The sequence below is a fragment of the Corvus hawaiiensis genome, chromosome 13, assembly GCF_020740725.1.
Source record: "Corvus hawaiiensis isolate bCorHaw1 chromosome 13, bCorHaw1.pri.cur, whole genome shotgun sequence".
In the NCBI taxonomy this organism is placed as follows: domain Eukaryota; kingdom Metazoa; phylum Chordata; class Aves; order Passeriformes; family Corvidae; genus Corvus; species Corvus hawaiiensis.
Window position 1 is genome coordinate 2,251,210 of NC_063225.1, and position 27,864 is coordinate 2,279,073.

The following is a 27,864-nucleotide window of genomic DNA, read 5'->3' on the forward strand; positions in this document are numbered from 1 at the left end:
TCTGCAAGTGATAGAAGGGAAACGCAACTCTCTTCCTGAGAAACGAGTGACTGGGGAAGGGGCAGGGGTGATGACTTTACAAAGCTTAAAGACTGCATTTTACTCTTTAATCTTCGGTTATACACATGACTTCATTGTGGAAAGGTCACCAGACAAAGGAGTTCAGTGAACTGGTCCGAAGGAACTGTGTGCGGGTCTCGGCTTTGCTCTTACAAACCATTCACGTAAATGGCATGGCCATGTGCCCCGGCCAAGGGCGAGCCCAGTGCTCACACAGCCCGCCACAGGAATCCTGGGAACCGGTGGGAATAACCAGAAATTGTCACAGCAGTAAAAAGGTACTGCGGAGTAAGCTTAAATTCACCTTCTACCTCCGGAGACACCACAGAGCACTTGGGTATTGCGCTCAGCACCTTGCACCAAGATCGAACTCGCCGTGGCCAAAACCTTCGCTCTCCCCCACACACAAGGCAGGATGGGGCGAGGGCCGGAGCGCGGCTCCCTGCGGGCGGGACCGCTGAGAGGGGCGGCGGAGTTTGAGGAGGGAGGGGGAATTCGAATGGGGCGGCGGGACCCCTGCGGGGGCGGTGGGAACCCTGCGAGGGGCGGCGGGACCCCTGAGGGGGGGCGGCGGGAGCCCTGCGGGGGGCGGCGGGAGCCCTGCGGGGGGCGGCGGGAGCCCTGAGGGGGGCGGTGGGAGCCCTGCGAGGGGCGGCGGGAGCCCTGCGGGGGCGGTGGGAGCCCTGCGGGGGGCGGTGGGAGCCCTGCGAGGGGCGGCGGGAGCCCTGCGAGGGGCGGCGGGACCCCTGAGGGGGGCGGCGGGAGCCCTGCGGGGGCGGCGGGAGCCCTGCGGGGGCGGCGGGACCCCTGCGGGGGGCGGCGGGAGCCCTGCGGGGGCGGTAGGAGCCCTGAGGGGGGCGGTAGGAGCCCTGCGGGGGGCGGTGGGAGCCCTGCGGGGGCGGTGGGACCCCTGAGGGGGGCGGCGGGACCCCTGAGGGGGGCGGCGGGACCCCTGCGGGGGGCGGTGGGAGCCCTGCGGGGGCGGGCCCTGAGGGGGGCGGTGGGAGCCCTGCGGGGGCGGGCCCCTGAGGGGGGCGGTGGGACCCCTGAGAGGGGCGGCGGGAGCCCTGCGGGGGCGGTGGGAGCCCTGCGGGGGCGGGCCCCTGAGGGGGGCGGTGGAGCGGGGGCGGGCCCCTGAGGGCGTGGGGGGGGGGCGCGGCCCCACGTGACCCTCGCGCCCAGCGCTGCCGCCCGCGCTCAGAGGCGCTCGCGCGGGCCGGGCGATGCGGGCGGGCGCGCGGCGGCGCGCGGCGCTGGTGCTGCTGGCGGCGCTCGCGGCCTGGGGAGCGCGGGCGCAGCGCACCGGGGGCCCCGCGGGTACGGGGACCCCGGGAGGGGACTGAGGGCACGGGGGGACCCCGGGAGGGGACTGAGGGCACGGGGGGACCCCGGGAGGGCACCGGGCTCGAGCGCTGCACGGCCCGTCCCGCGGGCGGCTCTGCCCCGCCGCAGGTGTGCGTGGCTCTGGTGGCATCGCTGCAGCGCTCCTCGCTGCGCTAGAGAGGGAAATCCACCGGAGCTCGAGTCCGCGGACGTCCCGCGGCCTGAGGAAGGGAAAGGTGTCAGGATGTGTAACACTTTTGCACTTAATTTTCAGAAAATGGGACGCGTTGCGTCCTCTCGTCTTTATCGGAGTTTCCTGAAGGATTTTTCACGCCGCAGGAGAGGAAGGATGGAGGAATCGTTATCTACTTCATAATTATACTGTACATGTTTCTGGCCGTGTCCATTGTGTGCGATGATTACTTCCTACCTTCCCTAGAGATCATCAGTGAATGTAAGTGACATCCTGATCTTTTTCCTGTAAAACTGAGCAGTTTGGCATAAAACATTCTCTTTTAAAAAGCTTCAAAGTTAAAAGTGTTCTGAAAGAAAACAAGTTTCATTTTCCATGCACGGATGTGTCCATACAATATTTAATTTGATACACACTATCAATATTTTATTGAAAAAAACCTACTCTGATTACACTGCACAGGTATTCATTTAATATTTGCTTTTTTCTGCCTGGAGGAAAATCCTTAAGAATCCTCAATATTAACTAAACTGACAATTTAAGTTTGGGTTGCATGGTATTATGTCGAGGTAACTGCTAAAGAAATAAAAAAGGAGGGATGGTGGTGTGTGGAACCAAAACAAGAAACCAAAACTCTTCCTAGAGTTTTTCTTTGAAAGTAGTGAACAAGTATCAGGATGAGCTACTGCTAACTTATTAAAGGTATGACACAGGAGGGACAGGAATTCTATGGTTCTAAGAAACCCAACCAACCTGCAACAATTCCCCTGGCTTCAGCAGACCACTGAAGTAAAGAGATGGTCTTGGCAGGGAGTTTAGCTTTTCAATGCCAAGAATTAACAAAATTCCCTAGGGAAACTCATCCCTGAACTGGAAAACACTCTCCAAATCAGAACACTTACAGAAAATGTAAGATTAAACACTGCCATAAGAGCTGGTGTTCTGTTTATTGATGATAAATAAGCATTTGTCAGACTTTTGCCATGGTCAGTCATACATCCCTGTTCTTTGTGTGCAGGACTTGAGCCACAGAATGAGTCACATTTCAGGAAGAGTCAACTTGCCAGAACAAAAATCTCATTTCTCTGAAGCAAGACACAGGCTCTTATACTGTCCATACAAAATGAAAATTTGATTTTTAAGATCACAGCACTGATTTGAATTTAACTAGTGTTTCTGGTATGTGAAGACACTGTAGTATAGATTTCCCTGGAAGATCAGTAGACTTGATATGGATCATGTAACAATATCACACTACAGTCCATGGAATTTCCCCACAATTATTACCCATATGAAACATAGTTAAATCCTGCATACAAAGGCTGATTTTACAAGAGATTTAAACTAATTTCTGTAATGAAGTTAGAAATAAACTAGCCCAATAGATAAGGCTAATTTCATTATTTTATGAATCTCAAATAAATGCATTGACTGTATGAAAATAAAGTTTATTCTATTAAACCGTAGTAGTATCTAAGATAATGTACTAATGCAAGTAAAGGGTACAGACTACTGAAGTATCAGTTTTTTTAAGCAATTCTTTTTGCTCTATCCTCAGGCCTTGGCCTCTCACAGGATGTTGCTGGAGCAACTTTTATGGCTGCTGGAAGCTCTGCTCCAGAGCTTGTCACTGCTTTTCTAGGTAAGAGATGTGTTTTGACTCCTTGTAATTTAGAATTCTTTTCTTTGTATGCCAAACAGAACCATACCAGAGAGTAATTTTCCTTTACAGGAGCTTTTGTGACAAAGGGAGATATCGGCGTCAGCACCATCCTTGGATCAGCAATATATAATCTTCTTGGTATTTCTGCAGCTTGTGGGCTGTTTTCCAGTGTGGTATGTATCAACTTTGGTAGTTCTGCTCCCAAGACCCAAACAGTTATCCTTTCTCGTTTGCCAACAAAAGCCAAGAGAGACTTACTATGACAACTGCCAAGTTTATTATTTAGTAGCAAAACCAGCATGTAATCAGTTTTAAGATAACTTGCTATGAAAGTTTTTAAAAACACTAACTTGTTAAATATCATACTTAAGTCATTCCTAAGAATCTTTAATTTTTACATAATATAGAAACAACATATTGATGCAGCATTTACAGCACTTAGTGAAAGTATTACAGAGAGGTTTAAGAAAAGTACATGACTGATCTGCAGGTTTCGAGGCTATCCTGTTGGCCGCTGTTCAGAGACTGTCTGGCCTACACCATCAGTGCAGCAGCGGTCCTTGCGATGATATCTGACAACAGAATTTACTGGTAAGAGCACAAGTAGTGTTGAATTCATGTTGACTGGAGATTTGTGAGACTGCTTTTCAAAACAAACAAAAATCCCCAAGCCCCAAACTTCAAGTAGCCTGAACTGCCATTCACTAACAGAAATAAACATCCTGTTGGCTTTAAAAAACTTAAAAAGTTACAATGCTTGTAAAGATTATTACCTAAACATTCAAACTCTGCATATTTATGAAGTTTGATCTGCATAGGTTTGTCTGTACAGACTTCACAATTTCTATCACAACTGTTCTGGCATAGCAGTTAAGTGTTCAGCATTTACTCCTTTTGAGCCTTTCCTTTCATAGCAGCATTGCTCAGAAAAACACTTGTCTGCCAGAAGGAGATCATGAGTTTCTGATGTTTTAACTCTTCCATCAACACTGAAACTCCTGTTATCTCAACAAGACAGTCAGGTCCAGCATTAAGTCTCTTGAAGTTTATAATTTAAGCAGGACATGAAGACTCAATTTTGCAAACATCAGGAAAACGTTCAATCAATAAGATCCCCTGAAAAACATGCAGCTATACAATACACAGACAAGATTCTGCAGGGGAGGGGAGTTAATCAAACTGCTGAAAGACATGGGGACACTCACAAACTTCCATGACATTAGCCATACAATTGCAAATAGATGCTTTTGTGTGTTCTCCTTTTGCTACTCATGCAAATTTTCTCTCTCTCTCCTTATGCCAACCATTGGGTTCTTTTATACTACATGTTATATAAAACTTATTTTTCATTCTAGGTATGAAAGTGCATCCCTATTACTAATATATGGGTGTTATGTTCTGGTGCTATGTTTTGACATTAAAATCAACCAATACCTCATGAAAAAGTTCAGTCCCTGCTGTACGTGTTTTACAAAAGCTGTGGAAGAGAATGCAGAGCAGCAGCCACTGGTTGGCTGGAGGGAAGAGAGTGGACCTCTAATTCGTCAACAGTCAAGAACAGACAGCGGAATTTTTCAAGATGAGCTGGACTACTCTCAACTTTCAACAAGCTTACACGGGCTCGATGACATCTCTGAAGGTATAAGTATTATTACAGCTGTCTCTAGCACTCCACATGCCTGTCTGCATCAAATCTGATCAAGAGCAGACTCTGAGATAGCATTAAGATTTTGCTCACAAAAGAACTCCAGCCTAGTATTTAAGTAGATCATTTTTCTAACCTGGAATATAACCTTCAGCAAAATCAGAGTGGTGGTTTTCATATGAAGTTAGCTGCTAGAGGAATGCAAGAATTTGTGTTGTATTAGAACTTCAGTCTTTGCTATGTATTTTTGAAACTTCTCAGCAACACTGCTTGTAAAATGTATTATCACCTGAAAGCCACACCAGTACTGTACTAATATACACAGTTTTCTTACGACAGTGGAAGGTTCATAGCCCAAAATATGCATGCTATCAGAAGTAAAGGGATAGCTGTGATGTGGCCACAGGTCATGTTTCTTCTTAGGCAAAAAACAGCAGTTGGTACTTACTCTTGGTAAATGTTATGGGTAAACCTTTATAAAGAAATTCATTTTCATCCACATAAGCTCTCTTACTGGTGAACATTTTACTCATAGAATACTAGGTTGGAACGGAATCTCAAGGATCATCTGGTCCAACCTTCCCTGGCAAAAGCATGGTCCCAGATGGGCCAGCACCTGTTCAGCTGAATCTTAGAAGTGTCCAGCATTGGGGAATCCACCACTTCCTGGGAAGATTATTCTACTGGTGATTATTCTCATTGCGAAAAAACGGTTTTCTTGTGTACAAGCAGAGTCTCCCCAGAAGTAACTTGATTTCAGAATTTTGTCCAGAGAGATGTAGATACAGGGTAATACTACAGCTGAAACTTGAGGAAGTAGTATTTTTCACCTTTTTTCAGTATTCTCACAAGTAGAGGACAGTAATATACTGTATGTTATGGATTCAAACTTAATACTACAATTTAAAAGTTACTTTTTCTTCAACAGATCATCCAAATGTCTTCACCATGCCTGAAGCAGATATGAAGAGAATTTTGTGGGTGTTATCCCTTCCTATTATTACACTACTCTATTTAACTATACCAGATTGCAGAAGACAGTTTTGGAGGAACTGGTTCATGGTGACATTTTTAATTTCAGCAGCATGGATTTCTGCAATAACTTATGTTCTTGTATGGATGGTAACAATAGCAGGTAGGTACCTAAAGTGTTGTTGCTATACCAGTCAAGAATCACTGAAAAAGTTGTGAGGTTTCCCTTTCCATAAGCAACAGTCAGTTTAGCAACTCAGACTGTGCTGTAAAAAAAGGTAACAAAGAAAACAGAAATTTATGTTTGACTGCTTAGTTTGCCACCCTCTTCTATCCAATAATGGAACACTGTAGAATTTAGCTGCTTCACACTGCTTACCATCACATGAATGAGAACTTTATGTAGCTACAAAAAACCCAATCTATTTTTAAAAACAGAGAGTTTCATTAAACTGCTTCATTAAGCAAAACAATTAAACACACAGCAATAAACTTGTCATGCTGAAGGCTGACAAACATGAAATCCACTAAGACTGGAATTAGAGGTCAAGGTTTTTGGAAAGGATATGTTATTTCTACACCTGTGTTTTTCAGGAACGTTATAGTAAGAGATTTGGCATTAAATAAACTGCCAAAAAACGAGTCAAATGTGTTTATTAAACATTGTTGGGGTATGTATATGTAGACCTCTTACAAATCTGCATCATAAAGTGAAGCAGTCAAAGGACTGCATGTAAGTGAGAGAAGGGGTAATAACTTGTTTGTAAAAGCCTTCTCCTAAAAGTACTTCGAGGTATTAAAGTGCTCCTCACTTCATTGTTCCTCCAGTCAGCTTGAAAGACATCCAGTTTTCCATTTTAAGAACAAGCAGAAAACAAAACTAAAACTCTACAGAAATTTTTCAAAGCTTGCCATTTTCACATTATAGCTTACTAATCCTACTCAAGCATTCTACTAGTTCAGACATGAATAACTCCTTGTTCAGTGCAGAAACAGACCTACACATGTGGTGAACCTTTGAGAAATTACTAGTAGATCGCTGGATATTATACCCACCATGTTAACCCCTTGGTCAAATAATTTTCCACTTGCACCTAAAGAGCAAGGGTTCACTGTCTGGATGCTAGAAGCCTTTGAAACAGGATTCAAGTCAACATTATTGCTGTTCTACAAGACAAAGCATTAATTCTTAGGAAAGAAGGTATGGTGGAGATTCAGAGAGTGTATTAGTTCACTTTCAAGAGTCATCACAGGTAGTGCTGGGGTCTTTGGCCCACTACTCCTAGGTAAATTATATTCTATTAACATGTTAAAACACTACAAGTTACACACACATTATATTCAAGTCCAGGCTCTCATGAAGGTTGACTCAAAGGTTCTATCATTGCATAATCAGCCTACCAGAATGTCACAAAGGTATCATAGCTGGGGACTACACTGGGATGGTCAAGAACAAAACCTAACTCAGTACACCTTTCTTTTTTTTCAAAAAAATTTGACTACTTATAGCAACACATTGCTACTGATACACAAAATTAACTAAAGCCTAGAAAAATAAGACTATTCTGTCTTTATGGTCAGTTGCCAGAAAAAAAATAAACCCCTACACATTAAATAGAAGATAAATCTATCTAATAAAAAGAAAAATTAGATTCTCCTGAGTTTACATTCTGTCTTATAACCTTCAGAGGGCTAGAAACTAATGTTGGGTACATAAGGCTGGTTCATTCATATTTCACCTTGGTTTGAACCATTATTTTCCAGCCTGAATGGTTTATAAAAGCTGATTTGTTGGTCCCTCATCCTACAAATCTATTAGGAGTGATGGAAGGATAAAGGGAGTACAAATTCTGCAACAGGATCATGTTAGTCCCTCTGAAACCAACAAACAGTTTCAAACATAAATTTACTGGGCTGCTCTAGACTAAGCTGGTAAGTAATAGACAAGCACTGCTGACCTAGCTTAGAGTACTGCCTCTTATTTAAATAAAATTGCTCTTATTAAATGTGTCAAAATATTTCAAATAAGAAGTCAATATTTTTTATTGCTGAAATCTAAGATACTTTTTAGTGAACAAAAAAGTTTTAAGAAAAATTAATTAATTCATACCTTGACTAGAGGTATCAAATACTTCAGTATACTGATGCTTCTGAATGGTACAACTGCTAAAACGGTTTTGAAGAATCCCTGTCTTTTAAGTTAGAAATTATTATGGTTACAGGACATTTGGGGCTAAGAAAAATAGAGAGTAGGGAAAAATAAGCTGCCCTTCTAATAACAGTTTAAAACTTTTTTTAATTTAAATGAGTATTTACCTAAAGGAACTCACACTTCTAAGGGGTTACTTGTACTTACAAGTCATATAAAAATTTCTGCACATTGATTCTTCCAAGTCACTTTCTAGTTGGAGTGAAATGGTAAAGGCATGTAATTGAGACAGTATTCTCATAATATCTTAATGACTGTCCTGCCCAAGAAAATTAATGTGCTTTTTCCCCTGCCCCTGAGGGGATTGAAGAGGGTAATTTTAAGAGTTATTGCTTCATGAGACTTTAGAACACTAACAAGGAGATGCCCACAACCTTAAGAAAGACTACAGTATTTTCTAGAAGTTGGGGGGGGGGGAAGAGTAGTAATTTGTTACATATTTAAACTTCTATTTATCTGTAAGAAAAAAATCAAAATTGCTATTGTCTTGACCACTGGAGACTTGAAGAACAAACAAAGGATATTTCTTTGTTGTTACTCTTTAACTGCTTTGTGGTTCAGTCACCTCACATGTAGTCAAGTTAGCTGACACATTCCATTCGAAATTACTGTATGATTACTGATTCTTTCTCCAGCAAACAAAGTCCAAAGCACTTTCTCTGGATAAAACCTAACTAAAACCACACTTGCATTTTCTACTGTTTTTTCTCAACTGCAGGTGAAACACTGGGAATCCCAGAGTCAGTAATGGGTCTCACATTACTCGCAGCAGGAACAAGCGTACCAGATACAGTTGCAAGTGTGCTGGTGGCTCGAAAAGGTAAAGATTTTAGTACTTAGGTTCATGCCAATGGATGTGTTTAAAAGGTACTAGGAAAAGAAAATTCTATTTTGATAAATTCAAGGAGTAACCTCAAAATTTGGGCTCCAGATTCTAGAGCTTAAGTTTACTAAAAATAAATAAACAGCTTACCTGAAAAAGCTGTGGCTCAGACATTTAAAAACTTCTCAGAGTATCTCAGAGAAGTATTCTACGTTGGTTTATTTGTTGTTGATCAAGTATTACAGTTTTACTGCAGAACACAACTGTAGGTCTCGGTATTTTAAACATAACTGGACTTTATAGTAGCCTGTCTAGCTTAATTTTAAGTGCAACTGTGCAGATGCTGGTGATTTAGGGAGACTTTTTATGGTTGGTACCCAAAACCATGTTCTGTTGAATCATGACTATGGTTCTTTTGATGCAAAATCTGAAAGGGGTGCTCTGTGAGAAACTGAGGGCTGGCAGTCTGTTCCTCCAAAACAGTTTGGCAATTTCATGTGATACAATTAAGCCAACTTATTTGTATTTCTTCTTTTACAGGAAATGGAGATATGGCTATGTCTAACATTGTAGGATCCAATGTATTTGACATGCTCTGTTTGGGAATACCCTGGTTTATAAAATCTGCCTTCATAAATACATCAGGACCCATAGAAGTGAACAGCAATGGTCTGACATACACAGCCATTTCTCTTATCTGTTCTGTTGTTTTTATTTTTCTGGCAGTTCACCTGAATGGCTGGAAAATAGATAAAAGATTGGGAACAATTTGTCTTGTCCTGTACTTAGTATTTACTGTATTATCAATTTTATATGAACTTGGCATCATAGGAAACAATCCTACAAGGGTCTGTGGTAACTAGCTTTAATCAGTGATTATGCTGATGAAAAAAATAAAAGCAGGAGAAAAAGATCAGTTTCTTCATTTAGTCAAAATAAAATTTTAAAAAAAAACAACTCCAAACTCCCATTGGGCTCTAAATCTTATATACAGAACTAAGTCATGTCATTAAAGTAATATTAAGTAGAACAAAAACATCACAGCCTAATTGGAGCCCTTTCTTTTAGAGTCAAGAATTACAGTATGACTACAACACACATATAAAACCGAAATTCTGAAAAAGACATCTACTTTTTACATTACACGGTTGATACACACTGGAGGGGAAAAATAAAAATCAGAAAACACTAAATAAATCCCACTATGCAATCTGGAGATTAACAGAGAAAATGGCTTATTTTATTAAAAACAGTATAACCATTCATTTAAACTGAATGACTAGAGACACTTGGCCTAATTTTCCAAAGGCACTGAGCATCCAAAGCATCCACAGTCTATAGGGACCTGCAGGTGCTCAGTGCCTCTAAAAAAACAACAAAAATCAGGCAAATTGTCTTTAAAAACCAAACATAGTAAGATTCAGTTAACAAGTACCACAGTATATTAAACACTATACTGTTAAAGGCTGGTGGGATTTAAAAGTTCCTTTTTACAGCTTTTGTAAGCATACAATGTTACTAAAAATGACTTACTAAGATAGAGAAGCTAAACAGACATAGGAATGTTCCTGAACACACAGTTTTAAATTATGCATTGCGATCCAAGCGGACATCAATTTCTCTGCCACTGATTTTTATGCCGTTCATTATCCTACAGGCCTTTTCAGCAGATTCTGGTGAGTCAAATCTGACTGTTCCACAGCCCTTTGATTTTCCATTCTCCATTTTTATTTCTGCAAACATTACATGACCTGAATAAATAAGTTAAACAGCAGTTATTTCAAGTCCTCAGTGTACTAACAACTTAAAGAACTCAGAAGTAATAAAAAAACATTTTTAAGTATAATCTAGGGGAACGTATGAAATTGGCACTTTCAGACTGATGGTACATTCACTCATTCAGGCAAGGTGACACAAACAGCAGTAAAGAATCCAAATCCAGATCAGCTATCTCGAATCTTTCCTTGCCATCAGCATAAGATGAAGTATGCCTGTATTTGACCTCAAGTTTGAAACAAAGTGCCCTATAAGACTCAGGGAAAGGTTCGTGTTTCATTTACAGACACTGACAGAAGTGGGAATATTGACAGGGATTAACTGAACTGTAGCTTAATCCAGTCCACCATATTCATCACAAAAAGATACCAAGCAAGTGTCACAATCAAACAATTTTGTTAAGAAGCTGCAGAGCAAAATTAAAACCTTTAAAACAACAGTTACCAGGCTGGGAGTGGCAGAAAAGTAGCAGGCACTCTTCAATTCCTGCTGATTTGCCTTGAGGCTGGACACTCAACTCACATGGAAATACTTCTTATAAAGATGTCTTGCTACCTCTGAGAATGTTCAGTTCCCTGAAGCTAATGAGTTTTTGCTTATGGTATGTTGTAGCACACCCCTCCTGAGCCCCAGAATGTCACCAGGAACAAAAAACTTTTCCCTAAAATACAAAGCCTTTTATTTTAAAATATCATGTAAGACTGGCCTTTCACTGAAAGAAATCGAACCCTGGGAGACGGAGTCTTTGTATTTCCTTACGATACTGACATGAACACAATCTGTTGCTTATAATTCTTAAAAGCAATTTAATATAATTACTATGTCTGTTAGCTGACAAAGAGATAATGAGAAAAAAATTCTAAACTATCTGAAAGTTGCCCAGGAGGCTGAGACTTAAAAAAAGAAAGAACCTGTTGTGCTATATCCTCCATCTACAAAAAAAAATCAACACCTTACAATTTTTCATAGTTGAACTGTGAGTTCTAATTTATATCAAATCTGTAAACAGCTGTATGATGACTACCTTATGTATCAGTAGTATGTTTTAAATTATTTATCTTTTCTGTCTATCCAAAATAAGAAGTCATCCTGTAATTCAGTTAAAGCTCTCTGTTCTGAAAATGCATTTTCAAAACATGTCACGTATTTCTACACCCAAGCTTTATTTTTTACTTATTTCTGTGAAAAGACCAACTTTTCTGAATTAGATAAAAACAATTATTGAATATTTGTAGCAAACCGTTATTTCTTAAGATAAAGGGGAACATTACAGCCTGCAAATATGCTAATCAGGATCATCTACCTGTATAAAATAACCTGAGTGCTACATTGGCAAAATTACTAACCCTGATTCAATGCAGCACCATTTCTGGAAGTAATGCATGACCTGGACAGACCCAGGCTCCTGCACGTATTTATCTGAAAAGAAACACTACATTATTATACTCTTACTGGCCAGGGAATATGTCAAAAAAAGAAAAATTTCAAAGAGTAATTTTATTAATGGAATAGGTTAAAGTTTATAGCAAGGGAGCACTTAGAGCCAACACAGCCCATACTGTACCTCGGTCTTGTGTTCTGTCATGCCTAAAAATTATTTATATAATTCAAGAAAGCTGGGTGAAATAAGAAAGATTAAGCTAGCCAGACTCTTCTTCAGAGTCAGTCTTCTGTTGTTATCTAATAAACACCACGTAACACATGAAGTCCATGGAGATGAGCAGGGGTAAGGTTCATATACATACCACATTGACTGAATTTCTCCTTCAGCTTCTGCCAGGTCAAGTCAAAAGGAAGCTAGAATAAAAAAGAATTATGGGTAACAAAATACTACAATGAGAAAAAGAGCATATAATCAAACATACACACAAAATAAGCTTGTGGTTTCTATGTATTTAATTGCTTACATTTCTCACAAATATCTGGTTGCCTTTAGAGCCTAATCTCTCCCTCATGCCACTTCCCATCGGGCCAGGCACAAATCCTCGATCGATGTCCATGTTCCTGTCCAGGCCTCCACCCATGGCTGGTCCCATTCGATCAAAACCAGAACCCATCCGATCCATTCCCATTCCTCCAGCCATATTGTTCATACCACCCATTCCACCACCTACACAGAGAAAGAAATGAAGGATAAAATAAAATCTCCTTTTAGTAATAAACACACAAGTATTTGGTATAAAATAAAGTTTTTGTGTCAGGAGAAGAGTAACTTTATTAAAACTGCTGTAATATAAACAATAACTTTTATACATGCACAGTGATTTATCGAGTAGCACGGCTAGTATTTTAAGACAAAGTATTACAAGAAACAGAGTGTCAGTTCTAAAATAAAAGTAAAACCAAACTGCATCAAGCTATTAGTCATACCATCTAATGTAGCAAAATGTTGAACACAAGACTTCAGATTTAAAGGCTGTCTTGTTTAATTAATAAAAATATGATACCCTGTACCAAAAAGATCAAATAAATACCTGTGGCAATACTAAGATACAGGTAATTTGACTAGATACACTATTGTTTATTTGGCTTCCTGCATTTACATTCAGCTTTACTTAATGCAGTCAATACCCACACTTAATTACAAAATCTTCCAGAGAAGGCATTTTTTTGCAGAGAACAAAAGTTACTGCAAGTACTGTAAAGAGCATGAACTTTCCTATGTGTCATGGTTTAAGCCCAGATAAAAAGTACATACATGGAATAAAATACATTAATTTATTTCGTATAAATAACTAAGAGCAATAACATTCAAATACTATAATATTTCTGGATTCATAATTAAAAATTATTGTACAGTAAAACTATCAAGATCATTCATGAAGGACCCTCTCTTTAAGCCTTATGGCTTTTAAGATTGGCACTAGCAAGATTTTAGCTTCTCATCTGCCCTAGCCTGAGAACTCAGACAATTGCTGCAACACAAATTCAGTATTAGAGCTTTGCACAAAATTAAACTGGGTGATAATCTGAAATTCAAAGCTGATTTTTACTTCAATGATGACAGATTACTGAGGTTCACGTTCATGAAGTTTACTCAAATATCTCTGCCTGTCTTTTTTCTGAAACACAAGTTTACTTTAATCACTTCTCCCTCCAAACTAGAAGTTGAAACCATTCCAAATCTAAGATGAAGGGAAAGACAGTATTAGCTAGTTTTCCTCTGAACTTTTCCCTCGACAAAACAGCTTTGAAAACTGTTAGACTTGTCACATGCAACAGAGTTCTACTTCCATCAACGGCAAGACACTACACTACAGCAAGTCCCTCTGATACAAGTAGGTGTACACCATATTGTTACATTGCCTATGCATTTATGTTCTATTGAAACAAGTTAACCTACTCATTCCAGATCTTACTGGGCCCATGCTAGGTGCTCCCATTCCTCCTGCAAAAACACCAATCATTGCACCACCTAAACAGAGAAAAATAATGAAGTGACATACACTGAAACCACCAGTTAATGAAAAAAACAAAGCACACACTAATGAAGTGCACTGATCTCAACATTACCTGGAAATACTTTTATATAGGGCACTTTAATGTGTGCCTTTATTATACAAACTAAATAGGAACATCTAGTAAGTAAAATCAGTTCCTCCTTTTCTACTATGGGATTTAAGCTACTCTGATTTCTTTCTAGCTTTTCTCCCCTCTGACAGTCTGCCAGTAGCACAAACATGGTAAAACTAAATGAGCCATTTCCCACGTCGGGAAGAACAACCTCAAAACTCAAGACTTTGTCTTATATGAACTATATAGTATAAAAAGTCAACAATTCTGCTGTAAATCAAACATCCTCAATTTCACTCTGCTACTATAGCCCAATCAAAGACACCTTCCTTGATTTCAAGGTTACTAAAACCAAATGCCTTCACAGTATTTCTTTTTAAGATACCATTAACCTAAATATTGTAACAGGAGTACATTAGGGCCTTCCCTGATCAAACACAGTAGCAATTAAAAGTCCCTACAATTTCCTTCCATTATTTAAGGTTAAGCAGGGAATCTCTAAGCTTAGTTCTCAGGACACTATTCAAATGGTAAGATCACTGACAGATTGTAAATTGAAGCTTGCTGGATCTACTGAATGAAAGACACCCACAACAGTCTCACAGTGGCCATGTTCATACATTTCAAAACCAACATGTAACCAGAACACTCAAAAGCCTACTGCTTGCAGAAACATTTATCACTGAAGTAGCCTTGCATTTTCATTCAGGAAACAGATGTTTATGCAAGTATCCAGAGTGAAAGCATACGCTTGATTTCTAAGACATTCATTCCAAGGCATTAAGACTAGTTCAAAGGACAAGCTTACTACGTTCTTACCTCTTCCATACAATTATCAGTATTGAAGAGAAGCACAGAACAGTTACTCTTTGCTATGACTTGCCTCAACTAATAAAATTTTTAAAAAAAGAAACCAATCAACTTTTAGCCCAGATGACCTTTATGCTCTTAGTTCTTCTTCTCTTGCAAGGAGGTGAATTAAGGGAACGGAGAAGTACAAGAAAAAGGGAGGAGGAAGAAAAGCCATTTCCTATAGTGCATTTCGTGTTCAGTTTTGGGCCCCTTACAACAAGAAAGACATCGAGGTGCTGGAGTGTGTCCAGAAAAGGGCAACAAAGCTGACCAAGGCTCTAGAGTACAAGCCTCATGAGGAATGGCTGAGGGAGCTGGGGTGTTCAACCTGGAGAAAAGGAGACTCAGGGAGGACACCTTTCTGCTCTCTGTAACTACCTGAAAGGAGGTTGCAGAGACGTTGGGGGTCAGTCCCTTCTGCCAAGTAACAAGCCGTAGAACAAGACGAAATAGCCTCAAGTTAAACCAGGGAGGTTTAGATTGGATATTAGGAAAAACTGCTTCACAGAAAGAGTTGTCAATCATACAAACAGGCTGACCAATGAAGTGGTGGAGTCACCATCTCTGAAGGGATTTAAGATGTGTACATGTGGCTCTTGGTGACCTGGTTTACTGGTGGACTTGGCAGTGTTGGGTTAAAGGCTGGATTTGGTGATCTTTTCCAACTGAAATGATTCTGATTCATCCAGGTAACAGCATAGTAACAAAGCGCAAGAAGGCTCTACTATTGAGCACTTCCACGCCTCTGAAGATAGAAGAGTAACTCATTCGAGGGCACCCCACTGTCAACAAGACATCACCTATAAACAAAATAATGCTGGCTCAGCCACAGAAGAGGCCAACAAATACCACTCTGAACTGTATGAGCTCAGAAGGCAGGACGAAAACTGAGGGTACCAAAATTCAGCACTCCTGTCCAATGCTACCTGATTTGCAGTAAAAACAATACTACAGCATGCATTTGCGAAACGGGCTCATGGAAGTTACAAAGGCTGTACATGGACAGCTTGTTCAGGATTATCAGAAACATATATTCAACATCCCAAAGATTTAATACCCCACAAATTAAACAGTATGAAGGTAAATGCTTTCCTCAAATAGTTATTCCGTTTCTATTTTACCTCCACACCTGAACCTCTGCCTTAAGCGGTGGCTGTAATGAACACTCAGATGACATCCTTACAGTAATGACTGGGGAAGAAGGGACAGAAGAAGATGACCAAATGAAACCAGGTTTCCTCTTCTTCTAGCAAAACTCTTCCAATACTATGTCACAGATAATTTAACAGTTACCATACCCATCCTTCCAAAAGACTCTCCAAAACCACGGTTCAATGCCATGTCACCACGACCAAATTCTCTTTCCATGTTTGCTCCCATTCCACCACGGAACATTTCTGTAGAGAACAAAGCAAAAACCCAGGAATATTCTGTCATTTACTTCTCTAAGTTGATGCTCCTACAACACTTGTTTCACAGCTGCTTGTTTAAATAGAAGTGAGTCTAACACACAAGTCACAGACACCTATTACACACTCAACGCTCCTCCCAGTTCCTAGACCTCCACTCACGCAACTACCTCCTTTGAACTCATCTATATTACCAACCCCTAAACGGAGAGCTTTTAATAAATAAATATTAGCAAACTAGTAAGTGTACAGGAACGGCGTTCAACTACCTCCCATTCGGTTGACTCCAAATCCTCCCATGTTAGGCATTCCTTCCATTCCACGAAAGCCAGGAAGTCCTATAAAATAAGGAAAAGCGTTTTCTATACAGTATTAAAGAAATACTTAATGCAAAAAACTTCATTGCACGTACCGCCTCCCATTCTACTCATTCCACCAAATCCTGGGCCGTCTATTCCCATACCTTTAAATCAAAAAGATAAACAACACTTAGTACATCCTAATGGATTTTTAAAAATTCAGACACAATTAAAATCTCAAAAGCACACTATACAATGCATGCTTTGTCAAAAGTCTGTCATTCTTCCAAATACAGACATGACAATTGTAAACTTATAGCTCTGTACAACTTAAAAATGAAGAACATGGATTCACCTCCTGGACCCATGCTCCCCATTCCGCCACCCATGCTCAGCTGTGTTGCACTGATGGGCTGTCCACCTGGTCCAAGTCCCATACCAATGCCACCAAGACCACCTCAAAAACAAAAAAAGAAGTATGATCAGAAGAGAGACTCTCCTCTGTATCATAGAGACCACAGTAAGCAAAGTACTACTAAATTGTGCCAAAACATGGATCACCATATATTAAGTGCAAGGAGTAGAAAATCGAGCGTGCACTCACGAGGTAATTGTGCGCTTTTGCTGTCCACAACACGGAAGTCTTCATGAGGAACTGATTTGTCATCCTGATAAAAAACAAGGATATTATGCTATGATCCTGTCAAGGTTTTGCAGAGACATATAAAGAAATGAAAGCACCTTACCATTTTTACATGCATGGGTCTATCAAACAGGAATTGCCCATTGAACATAGCTGAAGAAATGCAAGTCAAGGAATCTTACGAAGGCAATTTAACTACTTATGAAGAATCGATCTAATAACTTATTTTATTTCTGTACAATTACTGTGAGTCTTATCTTTCCCTATCTTATCTTTAGAAACCCAATTCAAGGGCCAGAAGATGCAATACAAGCTGTTAGGTACATTAGTTTCACAACTGTCACACTCCCAGATATTTTAATTCTGTTCAACATCATCAGGAACGTTTAGAATTTAGTAGTAAATTCAGTCATTACAAATGTAATCTGCACACTATTCCACTCTAGTCCCTATATGGTAGCTACAAGGCAAATAAGCACCATTTGCAAAACTACGCTGTCAGAACCATTAAAGACTAATCAATATTTGATCAATTATTTTTCAAAACCAAGGATACATATTGCTTGAACAGCTTCAATTGCTTGTTCAAAGGTAACTGTTCCCATTCCTCGACTCTTGCCATCTTTATCTTCTTTGATGTCTGCACGCTTCACAGTTCCAGCAAAGCTGAATACCTCCTTCAGTTTCTTCCAGCCAACTTTGAAGTCAAGCTTAAACACAGAAATACATCAGAGATTTCAGTGCACATCTCTGTTCTGCCATTACATTTGGAAGAGATTTTCTGCATTGCTGTTAACTTTTCATTGACGAAATGCTTGATAATTGTAAATAGTTGAGATTTTGTAATATACACACACTGCATCACAGTCCAAAAAGTCAACTATTTATTCTATGTACATGTATTTTACTTTAATTAACATACTAGCATTGAGAAAGGCAGCTGTACTTCCACGAGACCTCATATAAATACAGTAGCTTTTTGTGCTAATAAAGAACTCAAACCATTATATCTGTTGAAACTTTATTATGTTAGCCTAAAGTAACCAGCAAGATAAACTAAAGAATATATTTAATAAAAAAGAAATGCAGTTGTAAATAGATAGTGAAAAGATGTATAAAATATTTTTGAATCAACAAATGACTGTGCAGTAATTAAAAGGGCATGTCAGTCTCGAGAGTTTAATGTATCTTTCCATGTCCAAAATCTGAACACATGTCCAACATTTTCAATTGGATATACTAATTGTGAACTAATTTCCAGTCTCCTCTTTATATTAAAACTGAACTACACAGGTAAAAGATGTCTTAGAAAGATCAAACATTAAGGTTATAACATACAGTTTTAAGCTTACATTGGCAACAAAAATTGTGGATCCAAGCCTGCCTGCTTGCAAATTACTGATAACCTCAGGAGGAATGTTGGGGTTATTGAGAATAGAAGGTGGTAAATTCATCATTCCAGGTGCTGCATCAGGTCCATGTCCTCCTGGGAACTGTCCTCCTCCCCGCTGGAGTGCCCTCCGAGCATGTTCCCCTTCAGGATCCTGAGAAGGGCACAAATAAAGCCACTTAACGATCAACAACAGGACTGGCAACAAACAAAATGGTACTACTTGAAATTCTGCACAAACCCATCAAAATTATCAACTAATAAATATGCTTGTCCATGTCAGAGGGATCAAGAACTGAATTAGCATGGAGACCTTATTGCCTCACCTCTAGAGGTGGGTCCTTTCAGATGAGGGTTGAGGCATATTGGCAAAGCACTTGTTGAGGAAGCGTGCACTGCCACTTCACATGCTGTACCTAGCCTATGGACAAGTAGAAAAGATTTCAAGCTAAAGGACTGTCAGTCTAGCACTTTCCTCCAAGAATTGAATTAATTTAATTAGGTGGTGGTTTTGTATTATTTATTAATACCATTATTAAAATTGTAACAGGACAAGAACTGCATCAGACACCATCATATACTACAGCACTACAGTAGAAATGCTGACATTATTTCACTTCCCAGACAGCACAACTTCTCTATTTCCAGCCCCATTTTTGCACATTTGTACTGGTTTAATAATTAGCCCGTTCTGTGTCATATTTTGAAGCAGGTAAGCAATGTAAACATAGAATTACTTAGTTTGGAAAAGACCTGATGATGCTAAGGTAAGAATATGAAGTTGTTTTAACAAAAAACATCATTCGATTATTTTGACTTTAGGACACGCTTTTTGTCAGTTTACTTAGCATAAAATCCAACCTTCTGCAACCCAACAGGCAGTTCAGCACATTATAAAAATTTCACAAAAAATGAAATTGGAAATTACACATCTAAGATTCTCAGAACACTGCATGGTCATCTCAGCAGCTTTAGTATCTTCACTATTTCAAATTCAAAACAGCAGCAATGAACATACCTCTTTAATATTCAGGGGTCTTCCACTAAGATCATATTTGTTCATAGTGTCTAATGCCTTCTTAACAAATTCTTCATCTTTGAATTCAACCACACTTAGAAAGAGACCAAAACATTTAGAGTATTAAAATAAAGTTTAAAATGCCAAAACTAATAGAATGTTTGGATAGCAGTGTGCTTCTACACACATAAAAAAAGAAACTTACCCACAACCCTATATCCACGAGATTTGTCATCATATGTAAAGAGAAAACAAGCAAAAAAACAAGAAGTCAGTCAGCACATATGATAGAGCAATGAAGATTCCAGTTAAAGATCCCAGCTCACTGTTAAGTAACTATACAAGTTATTTTCAGCTTCAAAATCCATAGTACATGCTCTTTAGTGGTAGCCAATCTGAATTTCTCCTACTTTCTTAACATACATACCTTTCAAATGCAAGAGAATACACTGTCTCTTACACTCTTTGAGTCAAACCAGAATTGGAAAAATGCCACACAGATCCATGTAAGGACAATTGGGAAGAGGAGGTGGGAGGGAAAGGGTGGAAAGAATATGACCCCAAAACATAACCAAAAACCAATCAAGACACTCATCATGTCATTAAAAGCTGTCCACTAACTACAAAATTCACATCTACCTACATCAAGTACACCAGTACAATGAACAAGCAGTCTGCATACCTCTTCAGTACTACAGCATAATTGAGAAATTACCTTATAAGAAAATAACCTTATTGACTGCACCAGAATCCTTCTAATAAAGCAAAGAGTTGAGGATTTCTTTAAGTATAGCAAAGCTGACAGCATGCTTTAGTTTTAACAAGTATTAAAGAAAGTAATTTACAACAATTGATACAACCTCAGTTGAGACTCAAACCTGCATTTCTCACGTTCTCACTGCAGGTTTGGAGCTGCTATTGGCCAAACTTTTGACTATTATTAAGAAGACAGAGGAGCTTTAACAATCTTCACTATTAGTGCCTCATTGCAGGCACTCTGTTGGCTACCAACCATCTCCATCCATTTAGTTTTAAGAAAGTAAATACATTAACCCAGTGTTTAAAAGTACCAACCCTGCAAAGCTGTGAAATCAGGCACTTCATCCAGTATATTCTTAGCTAACATTTTATACTTATTGGCCCCAAGAAGAGAATACTATGCTAACAAAATTTAAATAAAATGATTGGTTTATTGAACGTCCTTTATATGAAACAGATTTGTACCAAGACAAAGGTGCTGGCTAAAAAGAAGAATTAAGTAAATGCCATTTGTTAACATTTACAGAAGTACTTTGCCCCTTACAACCAGCTAGTGTGAGTTGCATGAAGGTGTCAGACTACTTCTAATACAGAATCCTCAAGGCTACCTTAATGAAAATCAGTGTAAAAATGAAACTTACTTTCCAATAACTGGTACAGGTATTATACAAAAATAAAACTGCTGAGGAACTTTTAAACCTCTAGCAGATTGTTGCCCACGGCACTTACCCTTGATTTTCCTTCAGCATCCTTAAACAGCTCCACGTATGTAACCTCACCAACTACATAAGACATACAAAGGGAAAATACCAAGAGACAATGCATTTAAACACCAGTATCTTTCTTTACTGTGCCCCTGTGCACAAGTCTACAGAGAATCACCTATTATTCACCAACAATCAAAACCAGACCAACATACCTCCTGTCAATGGCTATATAATTTAGCTAGTTTTCAGAAATATGCAGCAGCCACATTCTCAAAAGCTAAAAACAAACAACTATATTTAACCTAATTCATACTACAGATCATATTTTGGCCAGTATGATATAGTTGGTGAACAAATTCAGATATACACAGTCCCTTAACCTAACAAATGAAACGTCAACGTTCACTGAAAAGTGTTACATTTACCATCCTACTCACAACACCTGTTTTAAGGTGACTTTCTACCTGAATATCTTCAATCAAAAGTTTGCCTTCAATAATAACCAAATTTACACATCAAATATTTCACAGCAAGCGACTCACTTTCTAAAGTAGGAAGTTTCAGTAAATAAACCAATCAAATAGTCACGTCACCTTACAACAGATAAACCAGCAGTTACAGAAGGGGGGTCTGGCATTTTTCACAGCCTAAAAGCCAAGTGTGCTTTGCATTACTTTTGAAGAATCAATTTTTCAAGGAAAACACAGAACTAACTTTTTACAAAATCCATATATTATCATTATTTTACCCCAAATTTAATATAAAATTTTTGGGGTAGTCAGATTTCTCTATCAGAGCTGCAACAATAGTAACAAGCTTTTAATACAAAGCTCCAGACAAACAGTCATGGCAGTAGTGACAATGCAGACCAAGTTAATGCCACAGCCAGATTCCACCAAAGAAATACAAAACAACTTTTGAAAGACATCCCTTATTATTCAGGTTAACACACTTAATGTGTTGCTTAAATACAATAGCCCTTAGAGAAAAAAAAATCTACAAGAACTACAACTAGACAAAACACAATCTCTTTAAGAACTCATGAGGTCATGCATATACTCTCTACTGTCACACCAGAATGGCAGAAGATTGTGAGCACTTCATTTACCCAGCCTACCCTGCAATGCAATTGTCTCGGATGAAAGAGGGGGAAGGGAGATAGATGTACCAAGTAAAGGCCAAAACAAAAAGAGTCAAATCAAATCTGTGTGGCTCAAAGGACACTTCCGTTGCATTTAAGCCCTCTCCGTGTCTGTACGAAGTGTATTATAAGGAGCGAGTTACCTTTCTCTCTCATCAGGTCTTTAATAGCTTGCCATTTCATGTCATATGGGATGTTGCTAATAAAAACTCTATTGCGATTAACAGCCTTCTTGTCTCCAGAGCCTGCATTCTTCTCCTTTGCATAGGGGTGGAATCTATTCTTGTTTCCAAGAGAAGGGATTGCCTTCGGTTTTGCAACGTACTTCTCTTTCACAGGTGCTTTCCCTTCTTTTGCTGTCTCATCATTATCCCTACATTAAAAAATAAAAATCCAAACAAAAACACTATTAGTCTTGTGTTGGATCATTAGATTATCATACTTCCTACCTATATAACTGACTATCTCCTATGCTACTGGAACTCCCAGGATGTCAAATGCTGCTTTTGCAAATTAGGAAAAATAAATTCATGCTACCAGTGCAATTCCAAAATACACTGTTTTATTGAGAACAAAAAAATGTTACAATATTAAGTAAAGAAAGTACATCTTACTAATTCACATTTCATTTCACAGAATCATAGAATCCTAGAACGGTTTGGGTTGGAAAAGACCATAAAGATCATCTAATTCCAAGCCCCCTGCCATGGGGAGGGACACCTTTCACTAGGTCAGCTTACTCAGGGCTCCATCCAGCTTTTAATACTTCCAGGAATGGGGCATCCACAACTCTGGGCAACCTGTGCCAGCACATCCTGTCTGTCAAGACTCAGAAAGATGGTACTATGAAACTACTACAAATGCCAAAACAGAATGAGTGAAAAATCAGCTATAGCACCCATGCCTTGGTGCTTTGGTAATTTTCACACCACACTTGGCCAAGTTACAGGATATTCACCACAGAAGTGAGAGTAGAAACAGTCTAAGCTTTAGAGTTGAAACAGCTCAGGATGCTTCACTCAATGGAATAATAATATATCAAATCAATTCCAGTAGGTTTTATATCAAATTATGTTTTATCTACCCCATAAACAACTTTTATTCACAATTTGTGCCAGACTGCTTTTAGACAGAAATTAAAATTCAACGAAGAACAACAAACACTTTTTCAGTTTCACTGTTTAACACTACTAGAATTTGAAAACTTGCTAAATGCATAGGAAACAGCTTATTAAGCCATGCTATGAATCTAAGGCTAATTAAGTAACCAGCTATGATCCACCAAAACCAACAAAACAGATGCCTGATCCTCAGTCTTTCAAAAATTCACCAACAGCACCAAAAATATCCTTTTAAAATCTTTTTATTTTTTAGATGAAAATGCAAGAAAATTTGCTGCTTCTCTTTTAAGGCAGCCCAAATCTCAACTTCAGTAAGACCATACACTTTTAACAGAATTAGAAGAAATATCCATAACTCTTCAGCGCTCCTGATATTGTTACTATCACAAGGTCATTTAGCATGCTAACAGAGGCTCGAGGTGCCTGAATTGTTACTCCTAAAAAGGAGAACTGCTGAACTGAAAGAATCCACTGAATAAAGCCACACAAATGTGATCCACTAAACAGATTACTTAGTATCTTCAAGGACACATCACTATCTACCTAAAGAGAAACTTAAAAAGTACTTTTACACAAACGTATATTTTAAAAAGCCAGCATTAGCGTCATGAGTAAGAACAATTAGAAGGCTATGTCCTACAGGACTGACAGAAGTGAGTGATTGTGAACCCTCCTTCTTAAATTACATCACTATCTTTACTATATTTCCTACATTTCAGAAGGCTTAGGTTTTGTCTCATTTAGACACTTTGGAAGGTTTCTGGTGGAAAATTAGCCAAAACAGGCATTTCAGTTTTACAACCACAACATATGGCAAAATCAGTGATTTTGATTAACTGACAAATTTTCAGCTCCCTGCACAGTTAACAAAACAGTGAGTAAGTGGCAGTCCTGCACTCAAAAGCACATGCAAGGAGCTTTTCATGAAGCTAATTGTATTATCTACTCAAGCTTGGGCACTTTTCAGGGAGGAGTACATTCAAATACATCCATATTTTTGCCACGACTTTTCCCCCAATTTTGAAATAGTCATATGGTATTAACTTCACAGCCCTTGTGTTTACAAGTGGTTTAAGAGAAGATTAGCAAGTGGGAAATGCATGGATACTCCCCCGGGGCAAGTATTTGTAAAATTTAAAACATTTCAAGTCAACAACACGTTATCTGGCTCAAGCATCCTCCAACTTCCCTCTGCATCATCCCTCCTCCACACCATCCTGTCTGCGTGACAACGTAATTCTTGTATGGCTGTGTAGCGAAGTGAAATGGAGGGAACAATGCAGGCACTGGAGGCAGCCAGAGAGAAGAGGCAAAGATCAGATCAGTTCCTTCCAATCCAATCCCATTTAGAAATGCAAAACTCCTGCCCAACAAGACTCCCAGTAAAAATCTGAGTTCTTCCTTAAGTTTTAGGATTAGAGCAATGGATTCTCTTCAGCCTTTTAAGCTCTTTCCTACTTAAAGGATTATGAAACAGCCCCTTGGTGCTCAATGCAGTGCACAGGACAAGACAGGTCTCAAATATGGAATCCACAGGCTCTGCAAGACCTGGCTGTACAGATCAGTAGAGAGCACAGAAGATACAAGCTTGGTTTAAACTTCTAAATCTGCAAAACAAAGCGACATTTCACTTAGTCTGGGAATCACAGCCAGTCTGCTGAAAATAGAGGATTAATTAAAGAAACAATCCTTCTTGCAAAACTCATCTGCCAAAACCAACATAGGCCAGTGAACAAGCCAGAGGCACAGATCCTTTTACCCTCCTCCTTGAATATTAAAAATAGTTTCAATCAAATAATACATTCAAAGCACTGTCACATTAGTCACCTACAGACCACAGAAAAAACAGACTCAGAAATTATGAACTGCCATAATTTTCATGGGGAAAAAACTACAGTACTTTCTAGTCTCTACCTCTTGCATGAGATACACATTTCACTGATGAAATTCGTATCTGCCTCTGAAATCACAGACCATCACCATTCCTAGGATTGGAAAAAAGACATCTACAATTAGTTCTTAAAAAAAAAAGTACGTATGCTCATTGATTTGAAAGGCCAATTATACCTTCCGGGAAAAAAAAAAAAAAGCTTTCCATAAAGTTTTGGAGACAAAAGCCAAGCTTTCCACATGCAAAACTAGAAGCCTAAAAATAATAAGCACAAGATACATCAACATGAAAGCCCTAAAACTTGATTTTTTAAAACAAACTTCTACTCCTCTCAAGTGTCCATAATAAGATCAGCAGACAGAAATGGAAGAAGTTCACAGCATGTGATTCCAAAGCACATAGATCAGTTTAGCTTTGTTGTGCTGAACAGTTCCACTGCCCAATACAATAAACTAAAGGAAGTGTGCAAACTGGGCCAAGATTTCTCTCCAATTTAATGAGTGCTAAGCAAAACAAGTTAATGAAATACTTTTTTTTAAAGTAGTACATTTCATCTACACACTGACAGCTTAATCTTTTGTACACCTGTTTGGTGGAAGACGAGAAACTGTATATGAAAGAATAAGCTTTGTATCGCTGTTCCAAGAACTCCCCATCACTATCAAACTTCAAGTTGTGACTTCTACTATGCAGAATAACTGGGATTTTTCATTTGCTTGTGAGGTTTTGGAGGGAAAAGAAGACATTGTTGACAAGAGGGATACAGAGAAATTACCTAATTTCAAGAGCAGCAACCTCCAAAGACAATAAAATTTATACACCTAGAAGGGGCAAAAGGGTGACAATCTTCCTGTGAAAATTCAATTTTAATCCGTGAAATTTGGAAGTTGAGGGCCAGACTAGGGAAAAAAAACCAAATCCACAACTTCTATTTTACAGTAAAGTGAAATTTAAAGCTTGCAAACTAAACTAAATGTCACAGGGAATCAAGTAAAGGCATGAAGTACATTTTTATTTCTCCAGCTTTATATTGAAGTCGATCCCACATGCATTTTTTTAAACACAACAGTATCAGAGCAGGGCTGCTTAGAACATGTCAAAACTTCACAGACATCAACAGCTTTGATGTACTGCAACAGTAAGTCTACTGTAAACGTATTTTCCCTCCAAGATCTGAATGAGATTGGAAGAGATATTGAAAATTCCAACGATCTGAAGCCAAAACCTAGTTCATGTGAGGAGTGACAACCCTCAAAGCCTGACACCAAGAACAACCACGCACACAAAGTTATTCATGGTATTGTTCCAGAGAGCTGGTAGTTCCAGCTCCCTTATACTAAGTTCCTTTTAGACCTATTCTACAAGGCACAATTTTACATACTCTGTGTATGAAAACGTTACCGTTCCCAAGAAAACTTCGTTGCATGCATGAGGGGGGTTTGATTAGAAAGTACATTACTACAGGGCTGTCTTCCCATTCTCACGTAAACAAAGACTAGTTCAACAGCTTTACAAATAACATCGCTTCGGCCAGCAGCAGAAACGTAAAACGGCACCAGAAACGATGCGGAACACTGCTGGAAGAGTATCCCGTGGGAACCGGCCCGCCAGGTACCACAGCCCGGGGCTCGGAGCCCAGCCCTGCCCTGCGGGGCGGCCTCGCAGCGCCCGGCCCTCAGCGGCCGCTGACCGAGCAGCGCCGCCCGCCCCGCGCCCGGGCCGCGGCCTCCCCGAGCTCCCGCGGCGGGAGGGGCTCCCCGCCGCCCCGGCCCCGGCCGTGCCCCGTCCCCGCGGGGGAGGAGCCCAGGGGGCGGAGGGGTCCGGCCGCCTCCTCCCGCCGCACCCCCGGCCGCGCTGCCCCCGCCGCCCGCCCGGCCCTGCCCTCACACACATTTTGACGCCATTAGCGCTGCCCGCGCCGCTCCCGGGTGCCGCGGCCACCGCCGCCGCCTCCTCATCCTGCGGCGGCTGTTGCGGCGTCTGTTGTTGCGGCGCCGGCTGCTGCTGTTGCTGCGGCGGCGGCTGTGGCGCCTGGCCGGCCGCCTCCTCGGCTCGGCGCGGCGCGGCCGCCTCCGCCCTGTCGCTCTCCGCCATCTCGTGCCGGGCCGCGGCCCCGCGACCGCCGGTTTGAAACGGGCCCCGACCGCCTCGGCCTCGCCGCGCCGCGCCGCGCCAAGTCTCGCGAGAGCGCCGCTCGAGGCCGGGGCAGGGCGCGCGCGCCGAGGCTTTGTGCGTTGCCACGGCGACGCGGGGGCTGCCGGGCCGCCATGGCCGCCGGGGCGCCTCAGAGCAGCCGCCCTCAGTGAGCCGCTGAATCACTGCATCGCACAAACAGTTCGGCTGGGAAAGTCCTCTGAGACCTTCACGGCCAGCCTTTAGCACAGCACTGCTAAGTACACCACTAAGCCGAGTCCCCAAGTGCCACATCTGAACATCTTTTAAATCCCTCCTGCAATG

The 27,864-nt window shown here is 40.3% G+C and overlaps 2 protein-coding genes across 8 annotated transcripts; one reads left to right on the top strand and one right to left on the bottom strand.

Moving 5' to 3' along the window:
- Positions 1-367: 367 nt before the first annotated feature.
- SLC24A5 (solute carrier family 24 member 5) lies at positions 368-9,807 on the top strand. Of its 2 annotated transcripts, none has more exons than XM_048317317.1 (9): positions 368-470; positions 1,658-1,837; positions 3,135-3,218; positions 3,309-3,412; positions 3,730-3,830; positions 4,595-4,878; positions 5,813-6,019; positions 8,784-8,885; positions 9,429-9,807. In XM_048317317.1, the coding sequence occupies exons 2-9, from the start codon at positions 1,771-1,773 to the stop codon at positions 9,749-9,751; spliced, it is 1,272 nt and encodes a 423-aa protein (XP_048173274.1). In that variant the 5' UTR covers positions 368-470; positions 1,658-1,770; the 3' UTR covers positions 9,752-9,807. The 2 variants fall into 2 exon arrangements, with proteins under 2 accessions (XP_048173274.1, XP_048173275.1); XM_048317318.1 differs by lacking the exon at positions 368-470 and adding an exon at positions 1,315-1,377.
- MYEF2 (myelin expression factor 2) lies at positions 3,494-27,559 on the bottom strand. Of its 6 annotated transcripts, none has more exons than XM_048317313.1 (17): positions 27,299-27,559; positions 22,539-22,768; positions 21,277-21,329; positions 19,994-20,001; positions 19,789-19,882; positions 18,733-18,924; positions 17,937-18,090; positions 17,484-17,533; positions 17,342-17,405; positions 17,093-17,194; positions 16,851-16,901; positions 16,705-16,749; positions 16,328-16,426; positions 14,008-14,079; positions 12,572-12,774; positions 12,410-12,461; positions 3,494-10,639 (listed from the first exon to the last, which is right to left on the bottom strand). In XM_048317313.1, exons 1-17 carry the CDS (start codon positions 27,499-27,501, stop codon positions 10,476-10,478), a joined length of 1,836 nt encoding a protein of 611 aa, XP_048173270.1. In that variant the 5' UTR covers positions 27,502-27,559; the 3' UTR covers positions 3,494-10,475. The 6 variants fall into 6 exon arrangements, with proteins under 6 accessions (XP_048173270.1, XP_048173268.1, XP_048173271.1 ...); XM_048317311.1 differs by having other exon boundaries at positions 16,705-16,776; XM_048317314.1 differs by having other exon boundaries at positions 16,708-16,749; positions 27,299-27,558.
- Between the last annotated feature and the right edge of the window lie 305 nt (positions 27,560-27,864).

Excerpts from the sequence above, each read along its gene's own strand:
- SLC24A5 (XM_048317317.1), top strand. The coding sequence starts at position 1,771 with ATGTTTCTGGCCGTGTCCATTGTGTGCGATGATTACTTCCTACCTTCC. Across the intron at positions 1,838-3,134 it reads CCTAGAGATCATCAGTGAAT|GCCTTGGCCTCTCACAGGAT; the intron begins GTAAGTGACATC and ends CTCTATCCTCAG. Across the intron at positions 4,879-5,812 it reads GCTCGATGACATCTCTGAAG|ATCATCCAAATGTCTTCACC; the intron begins GTATAAGTATTA and ends TTTCTTCAACAG.
- MYEF2 (XM_048317311.1), bottom strand. The coding sequence starts at position 27,501 with ATGGCGGAGAGCGACAGGGCGGAGGCGGCCGCGCCGCGCCGAGCCGAG. Across the intron at positions 18,925-19,788 it reads GACCCCTGAATATTAAAGAG|GATCCTGAAGGGGAACATGC; the intron begins GTATGTTCATTG and ends TGCCCTTCTCAG. Across the intron at positions 12,462-12,571 it reads ACCAGATATTTGTGAGAAAT|CTTCCTTTTGACTTGACCTG; the intron begins GTAAGCAATTAA and ends TTTTTATTCTAG.